This window comes from Tenrec ecaudatus, chromosome 2, assembly GCF_050624435.1.
Source record: "Tenrec ecaudatus isolate mTenEca1 chromosome 2, mTenEca1.hap1, whole genome shotgun sequence".
NCBI classification, from domain to species: Eukaryota; Metazoa; Chordata; class Mammalia; order Afrosoricida; family Tenrecidae; genus Tenrec; species Tenrec ecaudatus.
Window position 1 is genome coordinate 290,013,210 of NC_134531.1, and position 20,480 is coordinate 290,033,689.

General features: G+C 43.7%; 1 protein-coding gene across 5 annotated transcripts in view; it reads right to left on the reverse strand.

Annotated features, from left to right (window-relative positions):
* Positions 1 to 656: 656 nt before the first annotated feature.
* PHLDB2 (pleckstrin homology like domain family B member 2) overlaps positions 657 to 20,480 on the reverse strand; it is a 128,010-nt gene continuing 108,186 nt past the window's right edge. For all 5 annotated transcript variants that reach the window (XM_075542545.1, XM_075542542.1, XM_075542543.1 and 2 more), the window contains 6 exons: positions 15,664 to 15,871; positions 11,523 to 11,613; positions 10,542 to 10,688; positions 8,333 to 8,552; positions 3,671 to 3,756; positions 657 to 2,524 (listed from right to left, as the gene is read on the reverse strand). In XM_075542545.1, coding sequence (XP_075398660.1) covers positions 2,384 to 2,524; positions 3,671 to 3,756; positions 8,333 to 8,552; positions 10,542 to 10,688; positions 11,523 to 11,613; positions 15,664 to 15,871 — 893 coding nt within the window. In that variant the 3' untranslated portion in view covers positions 657 to 2,383. The remainder of the gene's footprint in view (positions 2,525 to 3,670; positions 3,757 to 8,332; positions 8,553 to 10,541; positions 10,689 to 11,522; positions 11,614 to 15,663; positions 15,872 to 20,480) is intronic.

A 20,480-nucleotide genomic window follows, 5' to 3' on the forward strand; every position in this document is an offset into this window, starting at 1 on the left:
TCCCAAGCAGTTAACAAAATTCCACAGCTGCACGCTGCTCTCTTAAATAGGCCACCACACACACACAAAACAAAAACAAAAAAAGTTTCAAGAGAAACTGTGTTTAGGAACAAATTCACGGTGGTGCACTAACTCAGAGCGAGTTGCTGGATGCTCACCTAGCAGGTGAGGCACGGGTGGGGGGGGGTTCCTGGGGACAGGGGGTGGGTAGGTCATGTACTATTCTCTATTTATAGCTGCCAGCCTAACAAATCAGGACCAACTAGGGCCAAGATGTTTTGACTGACAGCGATAAGCTTGAAGGAGACAGTTTTGCTTCTATTCTGAGTCAGAATTGACTGTTAGCCTGCATTAACATACAAACAGGTGAAAGACCATATGGTTGAAAGCAGTTTCTCTCTGAAATTGGCCACCTTGATTCAGGGGGATACAAGTGGTCCGCACAGAATCAAGTCTCATAGCTTCACTTCACACTTACATGACTTTTGTCTTCCCTTGTTAGAAGCCATGATCCTTCAATCCCCAGCCGTAAGTGCACCTGTGCAATGTCACCCCATCATGAGATATCCGCTATTTTCAAGGTTGATATCATTTTGCTACCAATAGAAATGTGACCTTAGATACTATAATTCGTTTATAAACAACACATCACAATGTTAACACAAACAGCTTTTATTTAGATTCGACCATTGTTTTTTGCTCCATTATGTTACTTAGAGGTAACTTCGACAAAAGAATGTGAAAACGGGTCACCATTTTAACTGAAATCCAACATATTTTAATGCATACATTTCAAAGGTTTACTACATCATGCAAGAGATAACGCTGATTAGATTACCTTTACCGTCATGTGAAAAAGCACAGTATAGAAAAGTTACATCTTTACAAAATTTTAGCAATTACATCTTATTCTTTTAGATCATTACAAGACAGAGAGCTGATGTGTGAAAACTAAACAGATTATGAAATGTCTTCTTGAACTGTGATTTTCGCCCTTCACTTTCAAGTAAAACACTGGTCATCCAGTTGCATAATCTTATTATTGGCAACATGTACGCAATCTACACTGAAAATTTTTTAAAAATGTACCAAGTCGGGCATGACAATTTTCTAAAGTGACCTTGAATCTGTGCATCTCACCTTGAACTAGGAAGTGATTCGTCATTTTCTACTTCTTATTTTCTTCAAGAGAGAGCACATTCACTCTTGCAAACCCACAGAATAACCATTGTTAAAAACAAATAAACAAACAAAAACTTGCCCACTGTCATTTGATTCAAGAAAATTTCACTTAATTCTACAAACCAAAGACTCATTGTAAAGAAATCTGTAACAATAAAATGGTACATTACAGGCAATGCTAGGTTCAACCTCATTTATCTTGTTCGCAGACCTGCATCACTGCAAGCAAGTATTTTGATGGGTCTATTCTTTGGTTAAAAAAATGAGCTCTGGGTTCAGTCCTGTTCTGTGAGACTTTGATTCACAGGCGTTCTTCACCATGGAGGTCCGAGAAGCCAAGGGATGCCTTTAATCTCAGGACGGGAAATGGGGAACGCTTCAGCAATGCAAGCCTTCTAATACTAAATACTCCTTTTATTTAAAACGGAGTAATGTCACAGAATGTCTAAGGCTGCTTCTTTCTAAAACATGCAGGCCAGTGTCCTTGCTTCTTTCAGACAGACGAGTGTGCGCCTTTGGTGGAGCGGCTTGTGTTGGTAATGTGTAGTGTCCATGTCCTCGGCACTGGATGTACTGAAGTACCAGCTGGAAAGGCAGAATGTCACGAAATGCAGTTCATCACTTGAAAACCCGACCGTTAAAGGGAAGTCCTGCCAAGTCTTTGGCTCTGGAGCAGTACTTAAAAGTTAAGGCAAAATCTCCTCCTAAAATAGACCCACTTGCAACCCCACCCTCCACGTCTGTATTTGCTCACGCTTACAAAATTATCATTTGCAAATGCCATACCTCAGAAAGCCAGTCGAAAATTAAAATGTCAGTGCCAAGGGCAATGATGAAGGCCAGAAAATAATTTCCAGATGCATACAACTATTATTTGTAAACTACCATATTTATCATTTGCTACTCCAAACTTAAAAAAAATGTTTGTACAAAATATTCGCGTGGGGTTGTATTCATCTAAACATTTTTTTTTTTTGCTTTTTATGATTCCGTTGCTTCAGTTCATTCGCTTTTTCATTAAACTTTGATCTAAAGCCCCCTTCTCCCTCTATTTTTGACTTCTTGTTCATATGGAAATAGTTCTGCTTATACACAGTGAAAGGGTTAGGTGTGTTGGGTGTTTGCACCTGGGATTGAATATGGCTTCATTCTGGAAAGAGGTTATTGCATGATGCCCTGCAGAGGACTGTTGCCCAGTTCACTACAACAAGAAGTGAGTGTAACCTTCGGCCCCGGTGACTATCACATCCATCCAGATGCGCATGGCTTCCGGTGACGGTGCCACCATGTAATAGATCCTGTCGTGCGTCTTGACACTGAAAGTCAGTAATGGATTTGGACTCTAAAAATCAAGAAAGGAAAAAGGATGTCAAACGAATATCTGGAAATGAGAACACTCTTTGACATGAGACATGGGAAGGCTTCCTTCCTTTTAAAAGTTTCCACATACGGAAATCAACGTAGGCATCATTTTTTTTTTACCTCCTGTGACCCATGCTCTGGCTCCCAACGCCTTTCTCCTAGTGACCACTACTCTGATCTTTGTGCCCAAGACAGGGTTCCCCAGTCTTCTGAGCAGTCAGCCTAGCAGGGTACCTGGCTCAAAGTAGGGGCTCAGAGAGAGATGCTAGTCTTAGCTGAACTCGTACAAGGTTCCTCTTTGAGACCACTTCACCCTGATGGACAAGTAGTCCCCAATTTAGGATGCATTGGAATCCCAATAAGTCACACAACGGTCTGGTTTTGCTTTGGGAGGTACATACTATCATAAATGATACTATTATTATCATGAATAATAATCGTATTGCAATGCATAATCTGCGGATGCTATCCCCCCTAGATGTTCAACCCACAAAAAAGGTCAGATACCAATAGTATATGATCATAAAAGGAAATAATAAATAATAAGGAAAACTAAAGGCAGGAAAAAACCAACAAACCAGCTTTGACTACATCAGAATGGACATAGGATGGAGCTGTCGTAAGGGAAGCATGCCATCGGGACTGGGGGACTGCCTTTAAGAGCTTCTTGCTAGATCCCTAACACAGTGGCACTCTGTAGAATCTCCCAGGCCAATGTCCTTGCTGTTGTTGGTAGGGACCCTTGGGTTGGTTCTGGCGCAGTGACCCTAAGGCGCAGCACCACCAAGTACCACCTGGACCTCTGCTAGCCTCACACTGGTTCTTAGGTTACATCGTGGCGGCCTCGCCTCCACCTGGCTCCTCCCACTCCCATCCCCCCTCGCCCCACCCCGTGGATTTTTAATTTTTACTTCCAGCCGTCTTTGTTGTTTCTGTGTTTACTTTTGTAGCACTGATTGTCTCTGTGCATTATGCCAGAAAAACAAACTTAAGTTAATTAGCATTCAAAACACAAACAAAAAAATACCACACCCAACAACCCCCCCCAACACCCAAACCACATCTCTTCCCCCCAAATTGAACGGTACAGTTAAAATTCTTGGAATATAGAAAAAGCTATGTTTACCTTATTAGCATTCTTCAGATGGTCGTAATACACTTCTTCAATGGCTTGAAAATATATTACTCCTTTTAATTTAGCTTCATGCTTGTCTGCAATGACAGGTGAGTGTTAAAAAAACATATATCGGCCCTGATGGGCTGGGAAACAGCTCGAGTTTCCTTGTCATGATCATCATTAAAATATGTACTTAATTTTCCAATAATCCAAGATGAATTCCGATCATCTGGCTGACTGCATTACCTCTGTTTTATATTGGAAAAAACATGGAATCATCAGCGAAAGGACAAACCCACCACTCCCAAGCCAAAGAGATGAAGTGACTTTGCCCGGGGCTTCTGAGCAAACCGACCGACAAAAGATAGCTGAGAACTACTGACTCACAAATTAGTGCCATAATTAGCAGCAATACTGGCACAATACAAAATATTTTCCTACATGCTCTAAGAACATCCTTCTATTGGATGAATTCATATCGAGATCTACTGTAATGGAAGTTTGTTTCCTTTTTTTATTGAAAAATAATATCCAGTTTATATTTCTTTGTTCGCCAAATCTTTGTCCGGATGCTCATATTGCCTCATAACAGCGGTTCGTGTCAATGACTTAATATCCTCTTTAAAGCAGCACTTTCCATACGGCTTCTCCATGAAAACGGGGTGAAACAAAACAGATAACCAAACACATCCACAGCTCTCCTCCGTGTTCTCATAAAGCCTGAGAATATTTGCCATGTAAACTCTGCAAAGCGCATAAACCATGTGAATGCGCTAAATGATGTCTAAAGACTAGATGAACGTGCATACCACATGATTCTACGGCACCCTGTTGGGGGAAGTGCGCAGAAAGAAGAAAGCTCCTTTTGAAAGGCAATAGGTCCAAGTAGCATCATTAGCAATACACAGATCCTGTGACCGAGAAATTCCACCTCGAACTCTTTATTGTGGGAGATACACTCATGCGAGCGCCAATGCGGGCTACGTGTTTACTACAGGCTGCAGGATACCCCACTGGAGCTTTAATGAGAGACGAGCGCAATTTTTACTGAGCAACCAATGAAAAGAATAAGTTCGATTTGTAAGCTTCTAAGAAAAAAAAATACTTTTTAATGTAAGAAAAAAGACTTGACTAGGATATGTAATTGGGTCCCAATTCTATCAGGGAAATGAACAATCTACACCTCACTGCCATCGAGTTGATGCGGATGCATAGTGACGCTGGAAGACCGGTGAGTTTCTAGACTCATGACTCAAGGAGGAAAACCTCGCTTTCGCCAGAGGAGCAGCTGGTGGTTTTGAACTGCTGACCTTGCAGATCACAGCTGCATGTTAAGTATAGCACCTCCGGGTGCCTCGATATGTCTACATACTCACACATATATGTAAAATCTGAAAGGAGTGCAGATGTGACAGTGGGAAAGGTTGGAACGATTGTGATGGGGCCAAATCTTCATGCCATAGACTTTCACTGTTTAATTTAACAATTTTTTATATAAAAAGTTTAATCTGTACAGATTTTATTGGTTTTAATATTTATAAAGTGAGTGCCCCCTTTACCCCAAACAGCAACAATAAAACAATTGTCTGAAAAAAAATAATAACCGCCTGTTTAAATCTACTTAACGAAGCAAGCATATCCTTCGCTCTTGTTTATGTGTTTACTTATGCTCTTCCTGGTGAACTAATTGTCTACATTATCATCACGTTCAGGTAGGTTCAACCCGTTTCTGTAAAAGAGGAAGCCGGGGTGGCTCTGAACCATCTGCTGTGATTCGGAGACTACAGTGACACTGGTTTCCCAAAAGGAGTGTATTGGCAGAAAATAAAATCTACCGAGGGCCGCGCTGCAGTCCTCACAGGCAGGGAAATGGGGAAGAGAACTTTTATTTGGATAATACTTGACACGTAAGTAGGAACTGCAAAATAAAAGTCCCACAATCACAGAGGAAGGCAAGAGAATAAAAAATTGTTAATTGACTAGAATAGGTTGGTCTTTCGATTGACACACATTTACATTCGATGACTAAGTTCTATTTGCCAACTCACCCTTCCCTCCCCAGTGTCCCAGATGGACAGCTAGTGAGGCCAAGGGCAGAGGCAAGCCCATCTCGAGACCTAGGGGTACTGTCTTAGCATGCCAGCTGACAGCTCCTTCCCACAGCGAAGGCCATCTGCCCGGCAGGCTGAAGGCTGTGACACTTCAGGAATCTTGTGCAGCCTGACTGGACTTTGAATGACTGCCTGGGGAATACTCTATCCCTATGATTTTGGTATTCTAGGGAAAGGCAGGGTGGAAGCAGGGTGGAGCAGGGAAAAGTGATGCTGCTTCTAAGGGAGCCAAATGGGTATCTTTTATCAACTTGGATCTCCCTGGTCAATTACATTACATATAAGTATGAAAAAAGTTGAATTTGAATTGGTTTTGCTACACTGAAATTTTTGTTTGTTTTATGCACCGGGGTCCTAGATAATCCTTGATACATTCAAAAAGGCCTGGGTGTTTGAAAACAGTGAGAAGTTTCCATGTGTAAGAGTGCATTTACATTGGTGGTGAGAGGGTGGCAGGGCAGTGAAGAAGATAAGACTGGGGAAGAATAGGGTTGTGGTGCTGTGTGGAGGGAGTTGGATTTTGTTTCTGGAAAATCCCGAGGGGAAGGTTGTCTGGGGGTACCAGCATAGAGCAGCAGCTCTGCGTATACTTTGCAGACACCCTGTTTGAATGTCTTATGACATAAGCATCTTTCTGTGCAACTGACTGAAAAGAGCATCTCTGGAGCCCAAGTGGGGTAGTGGGTTACGTCCTGGGCTGCTAACCATAAGGTCAGCAGTTCAAATCCTTCCGCTGCTCCACGGGAGAAAGAGATGGCTTTCTACTCCCACACTCATTACAGTCTTGGAAACAAACGCACAGAGCAATTCTATCCTGTCCCACAGGGTCGCTGTGAGTCAAAAGGGAGTTGATGGCAGTGAGTGTGCTTTTTTTTGGTTTGCATTTAAAAAACAAAAAGAACAGAAGCGGCCACAGGGGAAGATCAATGAGGGCTAGACTATTTAGTTCAGGCCACTAGCTACTGCTGTCACTGAATCTCATTCAGAGAGCATGAAACAGGAAAGTGTGCACCCTGCTCCTCTTGACTCACCCCAACTCAGGGGCATCAGAATCAGTGCTTTCTTATACCTCTCTGCAGAAGCAGAACCGGACCTCACAGGGTACATTATGTCATTCATCTTGTATTTACATTTATCACACTGATAAGTTTTCCGGCAATTTCTGGGCATGCTCATAAGTGCAGATCCAGTTACTCAAGAGCAGCATTTCTTCAGAGCCTCTGGGATGATGGCACTCAGCCTCGGTTGCTGAAAAGACAGCTGAGCGATCCTCGTGCTAACAGGGAACAAGGAAGACCCTTCTGGGTTAGGAAGGACCCCTGGTCGCGCAGTGCTGAAAGCCCTGTGCTTCTAACTGAGAGGGCGGCTCATGTTGGCGGTTCAAACCCATCATCTGCTGGGGAAGAGGTGGCAGGCTACTGCCACCAAGTTCACAGTCTCAGAAGCCCTGGGGGACAGGTCTGCTCTGTCTTGCAGCGCTGTTATAAGTCGGAATTCACTTGAGGGTACCGGGCCTCTATAGGTACAACAGATACATTCCTTTTGCATTTTTAGGAGACTCAGTAGAGCGGCTTGCTCATAGTCCATCCCAAGCAGCCAAAAATATTTCCGGACACTTCGTAAATACGTAACTCCTTCACTAGTTGCCTGACGAGCATCACTCTCTGTGCTTTAAAGAGCATGCCAGTTTGTAAATCATGGTTGGACTGACTGTCAGCTCCGGGCACCTAATTGCGTGTGACTTAAGGAGGACATGTGGCCATGAATAAAGACGTGAGGGATACAAATGCTTCTCCCCCTCCCACCCACACAGCTCTGTGGCTTCAAAAAGCATCTTAATCTGAAAGGCGCCCTGAAGCAGGTGCTGGCGTGTAAACCCTGGACCACGCGATGCAAGGTCAGGGTTTCAATCTCATTGGTCACTCCAGAGACTGGCTGCGCCCACAAAGGCGTACAGCCCCCAGAAAGACCCTCTTCGGGCCGCTACAGTCAGAGTGGACTCCGCCTCACTCAGTTTATTGGTGGAATCTTGATCTGAAAAAGCATTTTAATATTTATATGCACAGGAGCTTTTTTTCAGAGCTTCACACTAAAGGCAGACTCACTGCCATCCAGCGCATGCTGACTCGGGAAGAAGCAGCCCTGTAGAAGAGACTGCCTCACCCTTTAAAAAAAAAAAAAAGATAATTTTAATGCCTTCTAGAAAAGAAAGATCTATCATTTGGTCTACGTCATCTGAAAATAAAATAAAATACCTCCGAAACGAATATTATCATTCATTTTATTACTTTACCAGTTTTCTATGTTCACTGAATTTTGATTATGTTACTGTTGAGCAGAGGGATCCTGATATGAATAGGCCACTTGAGTCTTCTTAATCCATACACCCATCCATTGTGTCAAGCACATTTGTATATTTGTTGCCCTCATCATTTTCAAAAATTTGCTTTCTACTTGAGCCCTTGGTATCAGCTCATTTCCCCTCCCTCCCCGCTTGATAATTTATAAATTATTATTATTTTGTCATATTGACTCTTCTTCTTATTCTTAAACTACCCACCTGCATAGTAAGAGAATGTTCGCTTGTTCCGATCGAAAACAAACCAACGCTTCTTCCACGTCTTGATTTTCCCACCCATCTTGATGAGGTACCCGCGGCAGGTCTTCTCCGTGAGGGCGATATGGAAGCAGGTGTCGACGCTGTGGCCGGCAGTCTCCACGTGACTTCGCAAGTCGAAGTCTTCCTTCCGGACAGGCAGGTAGCGTGTCAAGGGGCGCGCCTGGAGGAAACGCAAACCCCAGTCCATGGAGAAGGCAGGCTTTGAAATGTGGTAGGCCACAGATGTTGGGGAGCTGACATTAACTAGAAAGCCTCAAATGTGAAATGCCCATCGGTTTGTTTAAACAAAAAAAAAAGATCTTAAAAGTTAAAAAGCATTTCTCATTTGGAGACTAGAGAGTGAGTAGTATTTTGAGAAGGGGACAACATTAAGAGAATAAACGCAGGCCAGTCATTCCCAATCTCACACAGGTGATAAAATGTTTTTTTTTAATATAAATCATTTATCTTAAAAAATAATATAAAAATAATTTTTATATCTTTAAAATATTTTAAAGATATAAAATATCTTTAACATCTTTAAAAGATATACAATATCTTTCTTAAAGACATAAAAATTTTAAACAAATAAGAAAAATAATAATGTTTATTTATTAATATAGCACTTATCAAACACGGGGAAACAAAGCAGGAAGTGACCTGGACTACAGAATCCCTCCAGGTGTGGATCCTGGCACTATAGGGTTCCCCAGGGTTTCCCCGGCCCCAGTTTGTCAGGATAATTCTCTTGATGTCATCTCAGGCACAGCATGATTGATGTGACCATTTGATAAGACAAGCTTCCCCCAAAGCTGTGTAAGTCGGCTCACACACACTCTCTGGTAGAACTGAAAGGCTGAAGTGTATGTTTTCAAGGTGACACTCCGGTAAGTCAGACGTGAGCTCAAAGATGGACAGAAAGGGCCCAAGACGGACCCGCAGCGCAGAGGCTGTCGGGACACACTTACATGTGTGTGGTTTTACTAGTGGCTGGGGCAGAGGGTAACCTAAGGCAGGAAGCACCTCCCACCCCTGGTAAGATTTCTAAGATTTATTTTATCTTCTTAAAGAACCCATATCTTAAAAAAAAAGAACCCATCACATCTTTTCCCCTCGGGACGAAGACCTAATCATATGCCTGGATGAACAGCGTCTTAATCTGAATAAAACAGAATCGTGGGTCTGGTTGTTTGCTTCCCCAGACAGACCCGGTTCACCTTCATGACTAATCAGAGACTGGCAGAAGCTCAGACTAATCAGAGACTGGCGGAGCCTGTTTTATTTCCTAGCATTTCTTCAGTACTTTATCTTTGGTTCTGTGGCATTTTTGCTGCAGACAAACCGCACAGGCTTGCTGATAAGTCAATGAGGACTTAAAGCTAGTCTTTATCTGCTCTACGACTAAAGTGCCAGCCACCACGAGGAATAAAGCCAGTTAGCTGTTATCTAACTTTTCATAAACCCCGGCAAAACTGATTTGAGCTCTGAATGACTTGGCACCTAATCAAACTTTAGGTTCCCAGAAAATACACTCTGGAAGTCAGCTGTTTACGTGACAATCACAGGTCTTCAAAGTCTCCGCTGACCAAGATACAAATAAAGACTCCTGAATGTTGCTTGTGTGCCGTTACCTTGTGGACGTGTTGTGTGGGTTTGGATAGCAACGGGGGCATGCGTGAAAACACACTGCGAGCAGAAAACCAGGCACAAGAAACCATCCTGGTCCAAGAATGCTGTACTGGACTGCTTGCTTCAGAAGCATGGTCTCATAGGCTCTCTTCCCCGCTTCAAACAAAAGCCATAGTTTGGGTGCTGTATTAGATATTTTCAGTAGAACACCAATTGCATTTTTTCTATAACAGCTCTTTCTTGTTTGTTTTGTTTTGGGTTACATATTGTAAAATATCCCCCAAAGATGGGTGGAAGCCCGTCTCTGCACGCACTACACGTAACCAGAGAAAAGTGCCACTTGGTTCGTGGCCCAGGTGTATTTCAAAAAAAAAAAAAAGAAAGGAGCACACACTTCCTTGCTTGCTCACTAGCACACATCTTAACCCGGCGAAGTCCATGCCCAGGCGCAGCGAGCCAGGAGTCCCCAGACACAGAGAGGCCTCCCTGACTTGACCACAAGAGGGCAGCCACCTCCCAGCCAACCAGATGCCCAACCAACCTGTGCCCTTTGTTTCTCCCTTATTTTCACTTCCTTTTCAATTAACTTCTGCCGCTGGCTTGTTTCTTCCAGCAGTCGTTTTTCCAGGAGCTCTCTGCGTCGCTTTTCTTCCTCCAGGGCTCGCTTTTTGGCTTCCATTTCCCGTTCCTGAGGATCGGCGTGCAGAACAAGGATTATTTGGGAGAGAGCTTGATTATCCTGGAACGATGCCAACTAATATCCCCAAAGGGGAAATTCTCCTGAGGCAACTCTTGGTCGATAGCCAAGATGTTTCAAATATAGGACCCGACTGAAACGGGCTGTAATCACCATGTCAGCATCTTTCAAAAGACTCGCAAGCAGAAATGCAACACCAAGTCTAATGAACAACTAAACAGTGGTGTAAGGGGGTGTGGGGTGGAATCTCGTGAGGAACTGTAGTCAGTTACTTCCCATCTTTAACCACAACTCTCCCGTTTTCCATAAAAAGCGTGATGCTCTGATACCCATCATCAGGCATTGTTTCTAGCTCTGTCTTCTGTTTGAAGGCCATGGCCCTTCCAAATCCTGTTGTTCTCTGCAGCTACCCAGCCGGCTGACCGGCTCACAGGAAATGCATGGGGGCGGGGGGTTCGGAAGAGGAAAGGAGGTGCCCTTTAAGGCAGGATGCAAAGGCATTTTGGGGGATTCCTAAGGAAGCCTGGATCTGCACTTAAGTCAGGCTGGCACGAATGGGAAAATGCATTGACCTGACAGCCCTCCCCACAGTAGTGATCAGGGGGAAGAGAAAGGGATTCACTTCAGTCTTATATGAACACATCACGAAAATATGGGGGACACCGTGCCTTAAGGAGAACCTCTAGGAAACACCAACGGCCTACAAAGCCAAGGCCCAGAGAGGTTGGGAAACTACTCTGAGATCACATCTCCCAGGAAGACCTGAGGTGAGCCACCTGGTTTCAGCCCCATCTCAGCCCTCTAACAGAAAACTGGGGCACTTACCCTGGATTCAAGCAGCCGAGTCTTTTCTGCATGAGCCTGTTTCAGAAGTCTCTCCATTTCTTCGATTCTGGCAATATTCGATGTGCTGGCACTGAATAAAACACACAGGCCTTTCAAGGACGCCGCCACAGATTGCTAGGGTCCTTGCACACACACACACACACACACACTCAAGGCTGAAGCGCAGTAGACGCTAACTATACGTAATTGAAAGGAGGCCATTAATCAGTCATTAGCCCCAAGAGTTCAATCAGCTCAACTCTGAACATTGTAGATAACAGTAAACTTCTATCAGGTTAGGTCACAGATTCCCAAATCTATTGGGTCTACTGCTCCCTATTCAGAAAAGCAACAACAAAAACAGACTCAGCTCCCTGCTCCTGGCAATGAAAATCTCTCGTATTATAGGCCATAATCCAAGACAAAGTGCGGGTACCTGCTTTTGCAATCCTCCTGGATTGTTCCAGTGCCCTGCCTGGGGTGGGGGTGGAGGAGGCTGTGCGTGTGTGTGCGCGCGCGTGTGTGTGCGCATGTGTGTGCGTGTGTGTGTGTCTTGGTATCACCCCCTCTGGGAAACACTGGTTGAAGAGATACAATCTGGGCACGCAGAAGGCTGCCATTATAGATTGCTACTCATCCATGAATAAACCCAAACCCAATCTGACCACACGTGTGAACCCCGCCTGCTTCCCCCGCACCCTGAAGATGGTGGCCTCTGTGGGGACTGTCCGGTTAGTTTAGAGACGGTTAGTTCATAGATGGCATAAGGTAACGTGTGTTCTTTTCAGGCAACACAAATTTGAGAAAACCATCTTTCAAGCTTGTGCAGAAGTTCTTATTTCCCTTCACTGAGAATACTGGATCGCGGGGATAGAAAGGGAACACATTTCATCAGGCCCACACCAAAATCCTAAACTCACCCTCCAGCCCACATAACAGCACCACATTCTATCTCTATTGGATGGAATTGTCTATATGATCAGATATGTATGTCTTATGCCTACGATGAATTTGGGAATAAATGGGGCATGACTAAGGGAAACTTGGTGAAAAAGACTTTCTCTCAGGAGGCAGAAACCTCAAACTCTACCAAACAGTCCAACTCCAAACTTTCCTTTAATTCTCTCTGCCACTTTCCCTTTTTCAACTGGCTTGTTGACTATGGCTGGTGGCAGGGATCTTGGTCTAGTCTTTCTGTGCTTGGGAACACTGGTAGGGTGATGCTACTTACATTACAGTGCATCAAATCCTACACCGCTCTCACTCGCTGGTGGAAGAATGTCCCCAAGCCAAGTACCCAGCCACTCATCTTTGGAAATGTTCAGACACCCTGAAGGCAAATTTTCAAACGTTCATTCACCTGTTTTTGTTCATCATTCAGGATTTTTCAAGAGGCTTTGCCTTCTCTTATTTTATAACATGCCTAATTCTGTGAACTGTGTCAGACAGCACAAGCAGGTGCCAGGTCAAGACAGTCTGCTTATTCCCAACCTGTTGACTTCCTTGCAATACACAGACATTTGATGGATGGCAATTATTATACGGATAGTTTATTTTGATACTCAGGACTCCATCAACACTTACTGAAATGCTTCCAGGTCAATATTTCAAACACAGAACTGTATCAAAATGAAACCCATTTTCATTTAATTATAATCTGAGGTAATTATTCAGCCAGTCTTTATTAGCTACTTATGCCAGGATTCCTTCTGGAAGTAAAAGCCAAAATATAATGTGGCCTTCAGAAGTTTTCAAATTAATTATTGAATAAAAATAAACAGAATCTGATCAGATGAGAGATACTTTGGGGGTCACAGATGAGAGAGACCAAGCAGGAAGTATTCCTAAGGCTTCAGTTTAAGATTCACTTTGAAGGAGAATTTCCATAAGTTAACACTGAAGTGGGGGTGAGGCAGGGTGTATTGGTAAGGATATTTTGTAATGCCGGGCACTATTAGTAAATATTGGTTGAAGAAATGAGCAAAGAACGTGGTAAACTGATACTAGACAGTGGTATACTAGTAAACCAGCTATGAGAGGGAGGTGGAGAGGTGTAAGGAGTGAGGTTGAAACTGCACAGTGTTTGCCAATTAACAGGTGCAAATCCTGCTGTACTGGTCCATTTCAAGCCAACAATATGATCTCAATGCACAGAGTTAGTTGGAATTGCACACGATTCTGTCTGACCAGCTAGCACGAGCCACATTCAGCCTAGCAGTTCTGCAGATCACAATGCAAGTACTGGTGAATGACTGAGCATGCGTGGTAGTTATATAATCATTTGTCAATTTGAGGATTAGGAGCGTAGGGGTGGGGTCTAGCCTGTCAATCAGAACTCAGCCAATGTGGCCTCTGTGGGTATGTCCTTCCCCTGAGTATTCTGAGAAAACTCTGGAATTACCTCCTCAGACCGGAGACACACACACACACTCTCTCTGCGGACTCCCTGCAAGACATCCCTGAGGAGAAGCCACATGCAACCTAGGAAGTTGGAGAAGCCACGTGGAGACTCCTGCCAGCACTGAGATGCTTACACCACCACTGGATCCAAAGAGTTTCTCCCCACTGGCCTGTGACTGTCCTGCATTCGACATCATTGCATGTGTTTCGTGAGTCTGAAGAGGACTTTATAGATTGGTATCAGACATATGGGCTAATATTGGATTTATGGACTTGATCTGGACTGGAATATTTTCTCATTATACAATTGCTCTTGTATGTAAAGCTCTTTCTTATACACATATGAGTCTCCCTGGATTTGTTTCTCTAGTCTACCAGACTTAACACAGCATGTAAAAGAACAAGTGAACTACAAAGCACTCTGTCCAGGCCGGGCACCAATACGGCGAGAAGCACAGAGATCTGAGAGTTCACTGTCGTTTTTCAAACAATGAGCAGTCCCGTGAGGTGTATCAGGAAGGTCGACTGGATTGGGAGACGAGGTGGATCTGGGATCGCCCGGAACTGGGATGCCTTCTGACTTTATTCAGAAGGTAAAATGGAGCAACACCCAAGCTTTGGAAGAAGAGAAGTTCTCGGGCTAGATCTGTGTTTTTAAAGTGCTTTTGCCCCTCATCTCACATGACTACATTGTCTTGTGTCCTTTGGACGTGTTCTCAGGAGAGCCAGTCCCTGGAGAAGGACATCATGGTTGGTAAAGCGGAGAGGCAGTGAGAAAGAGGAAGGCCCTCGACAAGATGGACGGACACAGTGGCTCAGACAGAAGGACAATCGTGAGGATGGTGCCGTACTGGGCAGGGTCTCATTCTGTTGTGCACCTAACAGCACTTTCTGTGCTGCCTCAAAGCGTGAGCACAAACGAGTGGAACAAAACTTTAATATGCAGAACCACTAAAACCTTCCTTTTAACAAAACTGCTCACTCAGAGTCCATTCTGACTCGTAGTGACCATTAAAGGACAGGGTAAAACTGCCCGGTGAATTTCTGGGACTGCAACCCTTGACAGTATTAGAAACCTCATTTTTCTTCTGCAGAACAGCTGGTGGTTTTGAACTGCTGACCTTGCAGGTAGCACCCCAAAGTATAACCCACCATACCACCAGCGCTCCTTATGAACGAAACGAGTTAAAAAAAACTCCTCCTTCAAGATTCTCATTCTCTTGTTGGAAATTATTCCTTAGCTTAACCCATAAAATGCTGAAGTCACAGAAGGGAACCAATTTTTAAGCATTTGGTATAGCGACGACATGCTGAACGGCTAACCCCGAGGTCAGCAATTAAAAACCACGGGTCACTGCAAGGGAGAAATGATGAGATTTTCTGCTCCTGTAAAGATTTACAGCCTCGGAAACCCAAGGAGCCAGTTCTAATCTGTCCTATAGGATCAGTATGGGTCAGCATGTAGTCAAGGGCACTGAGGGAGCTAGTCTCAATGTGAGTTCCAGTATAAAGAAATAGGGTTAAGGGGAAGAATGGATATTAGGATGCCTGACTGACTACTTCCCACAGGATACAAACCCCTCTCAAAGGCCGCAGGACATTAGACTTGATTCTATCTTGTGGATTCTGACCCCGACAGTTTGGATTTATGCATATACACGGTCCTGATTGGATGGCTTCAACTATTGAAACCAGCCAGTGCATTTCAAGACCAGGAAGCTAACCCACGGATAACTCTTACCTTGAGATGTTGTCAGGGGAACAGGCCGAGAGGCTGGTCTCCATGCTATCAGAGCTGTCTAGGCTTAAGGTATCAAAGGCCTGGTCCTTGTAGCTGTGATCTGGATAATGGAAGCTATTCAAGTAGACATTAGATTCAGATGCAGTGCGGTTATAAAATTCAGGAGATTTCTGCCTCTGTCCTTCACTCATCTGTTGGTGGTTATACCCTAGGGAGAGAGCCAGAGATCAACACGTTACGTGCGCTCCATTTTACAGTCCTAGAAATTTAGGCACCCACAGACTCAAACCAGCAACCAACAATATCTGCAAAGGATTCCATGGGTAAGCTCGGTCTAATTTACTTTTACTATTATTTATTTTTTACTGTTGTTGAAAATATATACAGCAAAACCCACACCAATTCAACATAGAATACATTCTCTGAATAGTGGGATTATCCTCACTCTATCGTTCGGGGTCACTCCTCCCTTGTTCATATCAACTCAGGGTCTCTTGAAATTCTTACCTAATCTTTCAAATTACTAAAGCGCACTATTCAAGGCAGATCTTTTTCAAATTAAAACTGTTTAAGCGAAACAATTGTTAAAAATACAACTGTTAGGGTTTAAGAAATATTCAGTATTTTTGGTTTAAGGTTTAAAGACAATCTCAGGGCAACAGTTTCGCTGGCTTATCCAACCTCCATGATGCCCCAAAGTCCATGTGCATTTGAAATTCTGTTCTGCATTTCCCCCCTTTAGTTCAAGATTCTTCTGAGGACTTGGTGATCAAGTGTTCGGCAAAGGTATTTAGGCCCAATTGAGTTCTGGAAATGGAGGGAGTTGTTCATGGAGGAAAGTAGCCCACCATGCCATATCCTCTTCTTGCTTCTGAGTCCCCTTCCTCTCTGCTCCAAGTGAATCAGGAGCAACCACTGTTGGTCTAATTTGTTTTGCTCAGACCAAAGGAACAGCATGTTTGGTGCAAACAAAACATTCAAAGAAGTGGTCTTATGAGTCATCTTTTTTGGGGGTAAGCCCACTGGACACTTTCCCCAATCACTTGTACACCTTAACACACCAGAGGGTCATAAACAGGGGTCATCAAGAGGAACTGCTGCAAAATCATAGCAACCTTTATTTTTCAAAGTAACAAACTGCCAAGCCAGTGTTTCTTGACAAATCTTTCATCTAGGTCTCCCCACTTCTGAAGGTACTGTTCCCATCTTTTTAAGCCTGCCCCAAGGAATTCTGCACCCTTGAATTTACACCACATCTGAGTAGCAGTTTGGGCATCCTGACAGGCTCAAATTGTGATCCCTGAAATGATCTTTGAATTTGCAGAACAGAATTGTCTGCAAAGGCAAGCCCAGGGCTATAGGGCAGATGGGATAATGCCTTTGACTCAATCTCTCCGAGGACAGTCCTTGCCACCCTGGAATGCACTGTCATGATGTGAAGAAATTCCTCAAAGCAACTACTCTGGTCTTTGTTTTCACCTGTGCAGGTATCAGTTTTCCAAAAAGCATCTTCCGAACAAGTTGCTGTGATTGGCCTGTGTCCTTCAAGAAAACCTATCATGATTATTCCCTTGAAATCCCCCCAGGAGTGGCCATAACCTTCCGAGTTGACCTCTCTGCAAGAATCCATCTTCAATGTCTTCCCCACTTTCCTTCAAATGCTTGATCCATCTGAAAACGGCTGTGTTACGTGGGGCAGCGTGCTTGACATGTCACACACATGCAACAAGTTGATTTGGGAAGAGGTCCACTCACGTTTTGTGAAAAACTGGCTATTAGCCGTGACCTCCAAATCCTTGGCTCTCCCGTCAGCGCACACACACAAAGACGTTTTCCTTTTATTTTTTTCAAGGTCCCCAAGGACACCAGGCAAGCCTATTACTGAGAGGACTTTTCGGTAGCCACTTGCTAATCACACAGAGCTGATCAAACCGTCTTGTTTGGAATAAACCATGCATGTATGGACTGTATCCTCAATAGCAAGGCTTCCTGGTTTATACTGGAATTGCAAGAAAAACACAAGGCCCTACATCTTCCAGTACATCTGGGTTTGTGTGAAAGCAGGTGACTCCTGGTGACAGGCAACACCAGACTTTGAGAGCAGCCACGACTTCAATGGCTTTAGCGCTTAAGAAGAACGTGGTTATAAATCAGCAGGTGAGCCTTCCTGGCGCAGGATTTCAGAAGCTTGCATCTCACACTGTCTCCTAAGCATTTTTCTTATTCTTAATCTATTTGTTCCTTCCAATTTCCCTTATTTTCCAATTACTCAGGATTAACAGTCCTTCCAGGAGTTGTACACATCCTATTTACTGAGCCTACAGTTTTCATTACATTTTCATTTTCATCTTAACAATGAGCTGCCACATGAAAATGTATCAACAGGTCCCAAGGCACAGTAAATTTTCTCTGACCCTGGCTGGCACTTTGTCAGCTAACAATTGGGTTCCATTCAGTCAGTTCTCATGCAAGTTGAATACTTGGTTGTTTTTCCCCCCAAGTTCCATCATTATTGATTCTTACTAGTATATTTATAAATCCAATCTTTATTTGTCTTTGGGGGATGGGAGCATCACATATAATCTTCCTTGTAGGATGACATCAGCAAATTACACGCTACAAAACTGTATGTAGTACACATTACTAATGATAACACATTTTTAAAATCCCCCCAAAAGACATCTCAGAGGTGCAGTTTCTCATAGCTCAAATAAATCACAATTTGGGGGCTACCTGTATTTTTGTTGCTATGGCTCACTAATTGGGGAATTATACACCCTTTCAATTCCCTTTTTAGTATGTAATCAGAAAGCAGGGACAACCCCTCCCCCACCCCAGCTCAATACGAATGAAACACAATAATAATTGAATAATAATAAACCTGTCCTTTAGCTAGTCATACGGCTTACGCTCTTCCTAACCTAACCAAACGGTTAACAATTGACAATTGGCCCAGTTGAATTTGATCCTCTTTGCTCTATCTACCTTCCGGTGCGGCTGTTAATTAGTGAAAGAATACCCAATAAGCAGGCAAGAGGAAGGGAAGCGATTCAAAACAGCTCCCTCAGCTGGTCACCAAACATTTCCACTGACAAGCAGAGCCTGACACGCCAAATGCCTCCGTGAAAACGTGCTAGCTGCAGGCAGAGTCTTCATGGCACTAGCATGCAGACGGGTTTTAGATGATCAGAGGGAAAGCGCACCGAGTCCTTAATCTGGATTAATCCAAATGAATTATTAATTTATTAATATACGTGATTGCGATAAATTCCGCGCAGGCACTTTACTACGTAAGGGAAGGCCCAGAACATAAAGTCAGATCATCACTCAACATCAAACCATAAAAACCAATGCGTTCACGAGGCATCGAGCCTGGCCCTTCACAATCATCTTGTATAAAGAAAGACAAACTAACCTACTACTTGACTATTTACCTTTGGTACCTGAACTTTTGGAATTACTTATTGCTCCTGTTAAATTGTTTCCAATTCATGAAGAATAAAGGAGGGGCGGGGCAAAACAAATAAATTATCTGAAAAGGTCGCCTGTGTGTATTTCCTTGTGCAATTCTAAATACCATGTGACACGGGACACTTCTAAGTTGGCACCAACGATATGAGAGGCATTTCCTATTCCGGCATGAAAAACAAATCCCTAAGAGTCCGCCAAGCACATGTAAAACATAAGGAGAATCTCATCTTGGGCAATGTCATGGTCAAGACCTTCCTCTCCCCCAAAGTTTCCGCCACGAGGAAAAATCAGTCCCTACGAGGCATCCAGCACCTTCTCAGAAAAGCAGAAACAAGGGGGGATCTATTTCTTTTAATGACAGTACCTTTGTGTCCTACTTTACCTCAAGACAGGACGTTTAAGTTCCATCAAGAGAGATATAACACCGCGCCCCCTCAAGTATAACAGAACAAGATCACCGTTTTCAGATAAGGTGGACAAGAAACTAAAAGAGCTCAAGCCTTTCAGATGTGGACACATGTGCAGCTACGCTATGATGGGAGCTAAGGATTGCGACCATAAATTCCCTGCATCAACTTCCCACATATACAGGTCTGATTCTACAGTGGAGACAGCCAAGCACCTCACATATTTCTAGCAATGTAAATTAAAATGTCTGCTAATAAGCACACGCCAATAAACAAGATGTCTGTTTCCTGTGAACCCAGGAGTGGAAATGGTCTCAGGATTGGAGGCAACTCTGTTTCTCAATGTAACTGACAGTGAACCTGGTCATAATGAACCCAGCTGCCACCTGGCTTATGTGACTCACCCTGAGCAACCCCAAGAAACGGCTGGCCTCTTCAGTCCTAAGTACAGGCATGGCAGTCTCCCCTACAACTCTAGGGTTGCTGTGCAGAGGGGTGCTGTACAGGAAGCTCTAGCTTCGAGATTCAGGCTCTGGTCAGGCCAACCAAAGCAAAGGTACTTTTGATAGAGGGCACACCACAGAACAGAGGATTGTAAAAGAGCATCCCTGTAAGGAGACCCAAGAAGAACTTCCAGTGCAGTGAAAACCAACATAGTCATTAACTGGTCTTTAAGGCTCCATTCAAGTGTGGGCTTTTATGAGGGAGGGGACTCTGTCAGCCATAGCATGCGCACTGCTTAGCACATAGACGTCATTCAAGAAGGAGCCGCTGCACGTGTATTCTCAGCTATACATTCTGAATTAATAAAGGAATAAAGAAGTACAATATATCTACTAGAGGCAAATATATCTACAAAATATCTACTAGGGGCAAATATATCTACAAAATATCTACTAGGGGCAAATTAAGTAGATGGGGACAAATGAGATTTCTTCC